The sequence below is a fragment of the Epinephelus lanceolatus genome, chromosome 18 (assembly GCF_041903045.1).
Source record: "Epinephelus lanceolatus isolate andai-2023 chromosome 18, ASM4190304v1, whole genome shotgun sequence".
Taxonomy (NCBI): domain Eukaryota; kingdom Metazoa; phylum Chordata; class Actinopteri; order Perciformes; family Serranidae; genus Epinephelus; species Epinephelus lanceolatus.
The window spans coordinates 19787398-19798868 of NC_135751.1; the positions used below are offsets into that span (position 1 = coordinate 19787398).

Here is an 11471-nt window from a genome sequence, read left to right on the forward strand (position 1 = left end):
ACTGATCAGTAACAGTCCCCAGGTTACAGCCACCATGGACTGTAACCTGGGGACTGTTACTGATCAGTAACAGTCCCCAGGTTACAGTCCATGGTGGCTGTCTCTCCTGTCCTCAGCGTCACAACAGGAGGCTTCTGTGTCACCACCGTCACACCACTCACACCTGGAAACAACAAGATGACATGGAGTCAAGAGAAACACACAGACTGATGAATCCAACATGAGGTCAAAGCTGCAGTAAGTCAGCCTCCTTACATGTTAGAGCAGTGATGAGAGTGCAGAGGGTCCCCAGCATGTTGTCAGTGTGTGCTGAGAATGGCCTTGTAACTTGGAAAGTCAGCTTACTGCTGACAGATCAGAGGCTTTGGAGGATGAGGAGAGGAGGTGCTGGAGGAGCAATTTAATAGCACACTGAAACTGAGAGTGACTGACAGGAGGAGGAGCTTTGCTTCAGACTGCATGCTTTCTCACATTTGTTGACCTCAGATCCTCTGTGGAGGGAAATGTCTTTACTTTATTCATTATTGTCAATTTAGCTGAAAACTTTCATTGACAAAATACAATGATGTCATGATGTAAAGAAGCCCACAGTATATATGGATTTCTTACTACTTTCACTTCCTAATAGATGGAATTCATGCATGAGAGTTTTATCATTTGTCAATCATTTTGCTTACAAGTTTTTCATGAGTCAACAGCAGACATCTTCTGCAAGATAGAAACTTTGTCTCTGCACACATGTACATACTGTAATTAACACACCTAAGAGCTCAAGTGTATTTTATCAACAACATGTTCGTCATGAAACTATCAGTGTGTTTGCAGTCAGAGACAGTTCCCTCTGATTTTACAGAGAGCTGACACTTGACTTCTTCATTTACATGGAGTTATAAATAAGGAGAGGAGGCCTGCAGGTGCATCCTGGGAAGGACCAGAGGGAGGAGTAGAGAGGTGATGCTTCACTGATGGAGGATGAAAACTCAGTTTCATTTGCTCATTTTGTCTGATTGTCTTAACGACTGCAAGCAACTAAAACCAGGCAAAGTCACATTAATCTCTCTGTTGAGCTTTTATTGCAAATTAACACCTAATAAAAATGTTGCTTTATGAAATGTAACATAAATATTCAAGAAAGAAATATGTCTGTTATCTTTGTGTCTGAATTATCAGTGAGATGAGCATCAGGAGAAAAATCAAATCTCATGAAGGTTACACATTTTGTAGCACATTATCATTTTAAATGATGTTTTCATGAGTACAAATAAACACAAACTTTTTCAACAGTTTTTTTTTCTTCTTTTATTGAATGATTGTTGAAAAACGCAGCATTTGCAAAGCTGATACAACACCTCCACCTAACTGTCACAACATTTATTACAAGCATGCAGACACATCTTTTCTAACATGTAAACCTTGTAATGAGCAAACAGCACAAAGAGTAAAGAAGCAGATGTTAAATGCTCATTCTGCTCCTCTACTGTTCTTCAGTGGGACAGTGTGACTTGTTGATGTTTTTCTCTGCAGTCTGGGAGCCCAAAGACACTTTACATGTGTAAACCTTATCCATGTTCCAGTCTGACGTCTGGACGGCCAGATAGCTGCTGATTTGGAAGGTCTGGTCTGCTTGCTGAACAGCAGTGCTGGTAGAGATCCCACTGCTCACTGGACTCCCACCAAGCAACCAGCTCACATCTGCAAAACCCTTAGACTCACTGGGCAAAATGGAAATACAGATGATAGAGGCTTTGTTGGACTGGAGCTCAGCACTGGATGGAGGGAAGACTGTCAGGACAGGAGGAGGGAGGCTGCAACCTTAAAATACACAAAGGACATTCATCAGATAACCAGGAGTCAAATCATTAATACAAAGCATGACAGTAACAGATTCATTATTAGTTCTGTTGACAATATAACAAATACGCTGAAGAAATAAAGCAATTTAGAACATATAGAAATCATCAACTGAAATATTCAGTGTCCATTTTGAAACACAACACATAAATCAGAAATGTTTTCATGAGTTTAGTATAATTTTCATTTTGGAAAAATATTCATAAAGTCTGTGTCTTTCAAAATGGTATTTGAAGTTCAATATAATCATTTCAGTCACTTTTTACATTACGAAATGACAGTAAATCAGTTTTCAATTTTATTTCACAATTTCTACCATGAAATAAAAATAATTTTAATTTCAAACAGCCACAATGATATTCAGGTAAATTCAAAATTATCGCTAAACCTTTTAAGTTTAGTAAATAATCATTACAAGCACAGTATTTATTGCTGACATGAGAAAATAAAATATTTTTGACAGATTTTTTGGGGTTTTTTTTTCCACAATATCAGAACTTGTAGTAAGTTGTAAAATTAAATACACACAATCTTGTTAATGTTGCCCATCTGAAAAAATCCTTAACTATTTAAAAACTTTATAATATTTGTAGAAAATATTTAAAATATTGTGATCATTTGCAGATCTTTCCTTTGCCGTCAAACACACAGTCTGGTATCAAAGGAGATGGAAAGGAAAAAAGTCAATATATCATTCACAAAAAAAATGCTGAATATTCTAAACAATGAGCAACATATTAAATGGATGATTTTCTCTTGACATGTATCAGAAACATAAAATCTGTCCTGTTTTATGATGAGTTAAAAAGTACTTACTTGTCACAATCAGCTTGGTGCCTTGTCCGAATACCACAGTGATTCAGTTTGTACACATGGCTGTACAAAAACCTCCTGACTCTCACTAATGAGGGGAGTGGAACTGAATCATCCTGTTGAGACCAACTTTCACTGTCAACGTCTCTTCACTTCATCAGTCTCATTATATTCCAAAACACTCCAAACACCCTTGTGTCTGTAGAGGAATTTATTTAATGTCTGTTCTTGTTTCGTTACATGTTTATACGTTAAAATTCATTCATTTTGGTCAGAATAAAAAAAAAAAATCTATAGTGTGTCTCTCACTGAGGTTTTTGTCATGGTGTGAATCACTGTGATACGTTCTCCTTGGTTGAATCATCCCATGTTAAACAATAATAGACAGCAGAGTCTCCTGTCTCTGTCCTCTTTATGATGAACTGGTAATCTATGTTTGATGAGGATTTAGAGTTGAATCGGTCTGAGGAGAATCCTGATCCATAGCTGTTTGGTGAACTGTGAGAATGATAAAATCTCAGAACAAACTGAGGAGCTTCACCAGGAACCTGTTTCAACCAAAAAACATATTTATTTTCATCCCTCTGAATGTTACAGTTGAGAACAGCCTCTTGTCCTGTAGAAACTGTGTGGACAGCAGGTGTCTGGGTCAGCACTTTGACTGCATCAACATCTGTCAACATACAGAGAAAAAATACATGAGTCAAAGGTTTGTGTGTGAAAATATGGGCTATAAAAGGACTGAGAAAAATATCTTACATGTTAGAGCAGTGATGAGAGTGCAGAGGGTCCCCAGCATGTTGTCAGTGTGTGGTGTAAACGTCCCTTACTGTCCAGCTGAGAGGTGAGCAGGGTTGGAGTGTGAGGAGAAGAGAGACTGAAGCTTATAAAGACACTGAGGAGAGGAGAAGTGGAGGAGGAGGAGTTTCCCAGATCTCAACGTGATTGTCTGTTTGGTCTTTTGATTATAATAGTAGTATTTTATTTGTGACTCCCTTTTTGTTGCTGTTTTGCATGTCTGCATTTGTCAAGAAGATGTCTTTTATTGATGTTGCTTCCTTATCAACTTTTTTGTGCTTCGTGTTGCTTGCACAGTGAAATGCACTAAATAGTGAAAATAATTGCTGCATTACTGTTCAAATATTTTTATTTTTCTTGTTGATCTGCACAGTGTGAGCACTGTGCTGGTTATGGAGGGCTTTATAAGTGAGAGGAATGACTTTGTATTGGATGCCTTGTGGGCCAGGCAGCCAGTGGAGGTTCTGGAGGACAGGTGTGAGGTGATCGCAGGATCTGGAATGGGTGAGCAGATGGGCAGCAGAGTTCTGGATGTGTTGGGGTTTGTTTAGAAGTTAGGATGGTGCACCATAAAGAATGGTCAGTGGTCAATTCTGGATGTGACAAAGGCATGGATGAGAGTTTCAGCAGCAATGGGGGAGAGTGATGGGTGGATAGGTGGAAGAAGGTGGTACTGGTGATGTGATTGACGTGTTTTTCAAAAGAGAGATTGTTGTCGAAAATGACTCAGAGGTTGCTGATGTGTGGAGAGGAAAGTTTGCTTGCATCCAGGACTTGATGTTGTTGAGGCAGGTAGTCAGAGTGTCTGAGTTTCAGTGGTGATAGATGTAGTGGAGATGTAGAGCTGGACGTCATCACCGTAGTAGTGGAAGTTGAGACTATGGCTGCCAATGAGTTTGCCAAGGGAGAACATGTAAAGGATGAATAGGAGGGGACCAAGCACCGAACCCTGGGGGACGCCTTGGGACAGAGGGGCAAGGGAAGAAGTGGAGTTGTTAATACTGATGAACAGATGTCGGTTTGTGAGGTATGACCTTAGCCAGGAGAGGGCAGTACCAGTGATGCTGAGGGAAGATTCGAGACGGGAAATGAGAATTGCGTAGTTGATTGTGTCAAAGGCTGCTGTGAGGTCAAGAAGGATGAGAAGTGAGAGGTGTCCAGAGTCTGAGGAGAGGAGGAGATCATTGGTGACTTTGAGGAGGGCGGTTTCTGTGCTGTGCTGTGAGCGGAAGGCAGGTTGAAATGGTTCAAACACACTGTTGGAGGAGAGGTGGGCTTTAAGTTGAGAGGCAACAGCACGTTCTAGTATTTTTGACAGAAAGGGGAGATTTGAGATGGGTCGGAATTTATTCATGTCGTCAGGATCTAGTCCAGGTTTCTTTGAGAATAGGGGTGACAGCAGCCAGTTTGAGAGTTTGAGGGACTGAACCGGAACTGAAGAATGAGTTGATTTTCCTGTGATGATAGAGGAGATGGCAGGGAGGCAGTCTTTAACAAGTTTGGATGGGATGGGGTCAAGAGCACAGGTGGAGGTCTTCATTCCAGCCATCAACTTGGGCAACTCCACTGGGGAGATGGGGGAGAAAGTGAGAGGCTGAGTGGTGAACTGGGGAGAGACAGGTGGAGGGGTGAAGAGAGTCGGGGCGGGGGTGGAGGACAGGTTGCTGTAGATGAGATGCAGTCAATTTTTGTGAGGAAAAATGAAAGGAAAGAGTTACACTTTTCAACTGTGAAGGATGTGGAGTTGTGAATCATGATGTACCAGAGACTCAGAAAGAGGAACTAATAAGTGAGGAGGTTTTTGTCACAGTGTAAATCACTGTGATACAACCTCCTGAGCAGAGTCGTCCCATCGGTGACAGTAATAGACTGCTGAGTCTCCCTCCTCCACATTACTGATGATCAAACGATAATCTGATGTTGAATGACTAGTAGATGTGAACTTGGGAGAGGAGAAACCAGAGCCATACTTTGGAGAGCTCCAACTACGATCAAAAATCAGGACAAATTGAGGGACTCCTCCTGGAATCTGTTTATACCAGCGAGCACCATCTAAAGGAGCATTACACTCGAAGTTGGCTGTCTCTCCTTTCCTCAGCGTCACAGCAGGAGGCTTCTGTGTCACCACCGTCACACCACTCACACCTGGAAACAACAAGATGACATGGAGTCAAGAGAAACACACAGACTGATGAATCCAACATGAGGTCAAAGCTGCAGTAAGTCAGCCTCCTCACATGTTAGAGCAGTGATGAGAGTGCAGAGGGTCCCCAGCATGTTGTCAGTGTGTGGTGTAAACGTCCCTTACTGTCCAGCTGAGAGGTGAGCAGGGTTGGAGTGTGAGGAGAAGAGAGACTGAAGCTTATAAAGACACTGAGGAGAGGAGAAGTGGAGGAGGAGGAGTTTCACTCAACAGTCTTTTTTTAGTTCATAAATCAACTACAGCATATATGGGATCTACATCATAAACTCTTTTTCATCACTTCTGTTGTTAAACTCATCTTCATATTGCTTTTGGAAGTCAGCTGATGTGCTTTAAATATTTATTCCAGCTGTGGTATCACATGAATTATGTCTTGTACATAAATGCAGTATATGATTCAATCTTCTTGACTTAATTCCAAATGTTTATGTTTATTAAACCTTACAATGAGACCTCTAATTTTTCCCCATTGTTTAAGATGATAAAATACTGATTTAATCACAATTATTGCCTTGATGTGACTGCTGGAGCTCAGATCTGAGTCTTTTAAAACACCCAAATTTCTACCTTTATAACTCTGGAGTTAAACTGAGCAATAATTTTCACTCTTCTCTCCTTGTTGCCACAGACAATGGCTTCTATCTTGTCTTATCTTAGTTTCATTTCATTGATTTAATTGCATCCAGCTATTTATCTGCTCTACTTAACTCAACTCAATTCAACTCACATTTATTTAGAACATTTAACAAACAACTCACGTTGACCAAAGTGCTGTACAAAAGGAATAGAATGCTAAAGAAATGAATACATAGGGGCAAAATAACTGTCAGGTACACAGCTCACACAATAGAGACTCAACACACACAGCCATGCATCAGGGAGAACCACATCAAGGGGACTCAAACGTTAATGAATAAAAGTAGGTTTTGAGTCTGGACTTAAAACAGTCAGTGGTGGGGGCAGATCTGATTGGGAGGGGGATGCTGTTCCACAGTTCTGGGGCAGACACAGTAAAGGCAAGATCAACCTGAGTTTAAGTCTGGAGTGTGAGACAGACAGGGAGGGACCTGGGTGTAGAATAGGGGTTAGAAGGTCTGAGGTGTAGGATGGGGCTAGACCATCAAGGACCTTGTACACAAACAGGAGAACCTTAAAGTCAGTTTTGAACTTTACTGGCAGCCAGTGGATGGAGGCCAAAACAGGTGTGATATGGTCTCTCCTCCGGTTACCTTTGAGGAGCCAAGCAGCGGCTACTGAACCAGCTGGAGGTGGGACAAAGAGGACTGACTGATACCAGTGTACAGAGAGTTACAGTAGTCCAAACAGGAGGAGATGAGAGCATGGGTGACTATCTGCAGCTCTTTGAGGGAGAAAAATGGTTTTATTTTGGCAATGGTGCGGAGTTAGGAATTTGTTTCTCAAATTTAAAGGTGGAGTCAAATATCATGCCAAGATTTTGACATGGGGTTTAACATAGTTAGAGAGGCTACCGAGCTGGTCAGGAATCTCTCTAATGGAGTCGGGGGGGCAAAGAGGCAGCTTATTATTTGCCCTCATTCAGCTGGAGGAAGTTCTGTGCCATCCAGCTCTTCATGTCCTCGAGGCAGTTTATGAGACTGGCAACACTGGACTTGTGGTTAGGCTGACAGGGAGACACAGCTGTGTGTCGTCAGCATAGGAGTGGACGGAGATATGTTACGAGGAGTTATGTTTTTTTAATAATTTGGCTGAGAGGAAGCATGTACAATGAAAAGAGAGTAGGACCTAAGATGGAGCCTTGAAGCCAAGCCTTATCATTTATGATTTGACCTGGAGGGAGCATGTACAGGTTGAATAATAGCAGCTCAAGAATGGAACCCTGGGGGACTCCAAATGTCTTGCTGATCTGCTCAGATTTATAATTACTGTATTTTACAGTATGTGCAAACAGTATTATATGATAAGCAGGGTGTGGTGTGTGTTTCATTTGTTGGAAACAAATCTTCAATCCCTAAATCTATATGACATGTTGTCAGGTGAATGAAGCATTTTCATTTGTTTGTGTTTCAGGTGCACAAGACATCACTTTAGTTTTTGTAACTCTGAGGCCAGATGATCTTTTGACCTCTTCGTGAAGACTGAAAACTGAAACTGGATAACTATTAAATGCAAGAAGTATTTGTGTTACAATTATCACTGCCTGTGCACCAGAGGATTTAAATTTAGTAATCTAGAAAGATTTATGACATTAATCTAAATTGAGACCAGCGAATGAGAATCTGTTGCTAACTGTCCATAACTTGTCGAGTGAGCATGTTGTCTGTTTTGTGTCAGCATGTACACATGACATACTGTATATGACTATCATTAGGAAAGATCTGAAGATTTATGTGAGTAAAATAAAAGGGTTTAGAAGTTTGAAACATAATTTTAATATCTATGTGGGGAAGTTACAAGAAGCATTGACTGATGGCTTCACTGCCAGTCAAGATGTATCAGCAGGTCAAAAAGCAGAAGTAGTTAGTGAGGAGGTTTTTGTCACAGTGTAAATCACTGTGATACGTTCTCTTTAGCAGAGCTGTCCCATGTTTCACAGTAATAGACTGCTGAGTCTCCCTCCTCCACATTGTTGATGATCAAACGATAATCTGATGTTGACTGATGAGTAGATGTGAATTTGGGAGAGGAGAAACCAGAGCCATAGCTTGGGGAGCTTGAGCTGTGATAAAACTTCAACACAAACTGAGGAACTCCTCCTGGAATCTGTTTATACCAGCGAGCACTAGCATCAGTGACAGTCCCCAGGTTACAGTCCATGGTGGCTGTCTCTCCTTTCCTCAGCGCCACAACAGGAGGCTTCTGTGTCACCACCGTCACACCACTCACACCTGGAAACAACAAGATAACATGGAGTCAAGAGAAACACACAGACTGATGAATCCAACATGAGGTCAAAGCTGCAGTAAGTCAGCCTCCTTACATGTTAGAGCAGTGATGAGAGTGCAGAGGGTCCCCAGCATGTTGTCAGTGTGTGGTGTAAACGTCCCTTACTGTCCAGCTGAGAGGTGAGCAGGGTTGGAGTGTGAGGAGAAGAGAGACTGAAGCTTATAAAGACACTGAGGAGAAGAGAAGTGGAGGAGGAGGAGTTTCACTCAACACTTTTTTGTTTTAACTTCATGAATCAACTACAGCATGTATGGGATCTACATCATAAACTTTTTCATCACTTCTGTTGTTAAACACGTCTTCATGTTGATTTTAGTCTGTTTTTGTTCTTAAAATATGAAATCCTGCTATGGTATCACATTATTAACACATTAATAGTGTCTTGTAGTATTTTTTCATAAAGGACTGATCACACCCAATAAATACTCCTTCTTAGCTTTAGTTTAATGTTAAATGTGACTTCTCAGGTTGTAATTAAATGCAGTGAACATAATTAAACATCATATCACAAACACTGTTTACTGCAACAACAAAGGTCAGTGCATCATCAGTCTCTTGACCTACAGGAACATCTTAGTGTTGAACAATGTCCTTTGCAGTGGCATCTCACCATTTCAATGATGCCCTGAGGAGCTGGTAGTACATCAGTGGTAGTGGGTCTCAACTGGCCTTTATCATCCATGTAGTAGCCATTTTGCAGAGGAATGCTTGCCTGGCCCCAAACTCCAGCTTGCACATGTAGCTCCCCCATCAATAAGCTGCTTCAGCACATCCTCTGTAGGTGGTAGCTCGTTACTCTCTGCCTTATACTGGTCAAAATGTGCCATCTCAGCTCTGGAATGTTTCTTATTGCGATTCCTTTTGAGTAATAGGAAGCACACACAAACCTCGTCAAGCGTTTCTGTTGTTCCTCCGTTACTCTTTAATGATCTGAAAGCATCCTCACAGCTTCAACGATGTCATCCTCAGCTTTAAGGAAGATCTTGAACCATGTTACCTTATGCCTAGGTAACACTACATGACTTAAGTCCTGATTTGCCACTAATTTAAAATCATTTAAAATATTTTTTTGATCTTCCCACCAGAGGCCCCAGATAAAATGCAAATCAGTGATGGCTCCACACTCACAAAATTGGTGCTCTAACACAAACTGTTCAAAAGTGTGAGGTGAGAAGTCACCAATGCAATGCAGACATTGAGCTAGTAGATAAAACGAGCAGCAAAATAAGGAACAAACATAAAGTTTGGACTGCATTTTGTGTTGTAATGTTTTGAATCTGCTTTTATCCATCCACACGACATTCACTACACTTCAGATTCATACCATTGGCAGAGCTTGTAATGTGGTATCTTTTGTTATAGAGTATCTTTGGAAAGAGTAACAGAGAGAGACAGAGAAGGTGGACTATTGTATACAATGTATAATAATCTGTAATGTTTCTGTAAGTTATTAATTACCTATGATATTTGTAAGCACCACGAGTTGACACACACATCACAAGACATGAGCCTGTTCCTTAGGGATTCCTCCTGGTGATAGATCTTATACTGCGTGACCCCTTTGGTGCTGCTCAGTCATGTAGTGTGAAACCACAATATCTTCAAGACTCCCAATTACAAGACAAGTTGTGTAGTGTGAACTGAGCTTAAACCAACTCTTGCAAACTGTACAGTCAGCAACAGAGAATGCACTCGGTGTAGATAATGCTTTTGCCTTTCTGGACCTACAATATCCCAGAATGGTTGGATTTGACAACTATTAAATGCAAAAAGTGTTTGTGTAACCATCACTACTACCTGTGAACCAGAGGATTTATATCTAGAAAGATTTATGACATTAATCTGAACTGAGATCAGCAAATGAGAATCTGCTGCAAACTTTCTATAACATGTCGAGTGAGCATGTTGTCTGTTTTGTGTCAGCATGTACACATGACATACTGTATATGACTATCATTAGGAAAGATCTGAAGATTTATGTGAGTAAAATAAAAGGGTTTAGAAGTTTGAAACATGATTTTAATATCTATGTGGGGAAGTTACAAGAAGCATTGACTGATGGCTTCACTGCCAGTCAAGATGTATCAGCAGGTCAAAAAGCAGAAGTAGTTAGTGAGGAGGTTTTTGTCACAGTGTAAATCACTGTGATACGTGCTCTTTAGCAGAGTTGTCCCATGTGTGACAGTAATAGACTGCTGAGTCTCCCTCCTCCACATTGTTGATGATCAAACGATAATCTGATGTTGACTGATGAGTAGATGTGAATTTGGGAGAGGAGAAACCAGAGCCATAGCCTGGAGAGCTTAAGCTGTGATAAAAATATAACACAAACTGAGGAACTCCTCCTGGAATCTGTTTATACCAGTAAATGTAATGAACAGTAACAGTCCCCAGGTTACAGTCCATGGTGGCTGTCTCTCCTTTCCTCAGCGTCACAACAGGAGGCTTCTGTGTCACCACCGTCACACCACTCACACCTGGAAACAACAAGATGACATGGAGTCAAGAGAAACACACAGACTGATGAATCCAACATGAGGTCAAAGCTGCAGTAAGTCAGCCTCCTTACATGTTAGAGCAGTGATGAGAGTGCAGAGGGTCCCCAGCATGTTGTCAGTGTGTGCTGAGAATGGCCTTGTAACTTGGAAAGTCAGCTTACTGCTGACAGATCAGAGGCTTTGGAGGATGAGGAGAGGAGGTGCTGGAGGAGCAATTTAATAGCACACTGAAACTGAGAGTGACTGACAGGAGGAGGAGCTTTGCTTCAGTCTGCATGCTTTCTCACATTTGTTGACCTCAGATCCTCTGTGGAGGGAAATGTCTTTACTTTATTCATTATTGTCAATTTAGCTGAAAACTTTCATTGACAAAATACAATGAT

General features: G+C 41.1%; 1 protein-coding gene across 4 annotated transcripts; it reads right to left on the reverse strand.

Moving 5' to 3' along the window:
* Positions 1-1273: 1273 nt before the first annotated feature.
* Positions 1274-11327, reverse strand: LOC144458699 (immunoglobulin lambda-1 light chain-like). Of its 4 annotated transcripts, none has more exons than XM_078161792.1 (4): positions 11160-11327; positions 8203-8532; positions 2668-2697; positions 1274-1812 (listed from the first exon to the last, which is right to left on the reverse strand). In XM_078161792.1, exons 1-4 carry the CDS (start codon positions 11197-11199, stop codon positions 1475-1477), a joined length of 738 nt encoding a protein of 245 aa, XP_078017918.1. In that variant the 5' UTR covers positions 11200-11327; the 3' UTR covers positions 1274-1474. The 4 variants fall into 4 exon arrangements, with proteins under 4 accessions (XP_078017918.1, XP_078017917.1, XP_078017919.1 ...); XM_078161791.1 differs by lacking the exon at positions 8203-8532 and adding an exon at positions 10738-11067 and having other exon boundaries at positions 11160-11326; XM_078161793.1 differs by lacking the exons at positions 8203-8532; positions 11160-11327 and adding exons at positions 5287-5607; positions 5700-5793.
* Between the last annotated feature and the right edge of the window lie 144 nt (positions 11328-11471).

Bases quoted from the DNA above. Each gene is read 5' to 3' on its own strand.
- LOC144458699 (XM_078161789.1), bottom strand. From the start codon at position 3,463: ATGCTGGGGACCCTCTGCACTCTCATCACTGCTCTAACAT. The intron at 3,338-3,423 runs GTAAGATATTTT...GTATGTTGACAG, and splicing joins TCTCATCACTGCTCTAACAT to ATGTTGATGCAGTCAAAGTG. The intron at 1,813-2,667 runs GTAAGTACTTTT...GTGTATTTTAAG, and splicing joins CACCAAGCTGATTGTGACAA to GTTGCAGCCTCCCTCCTCCT.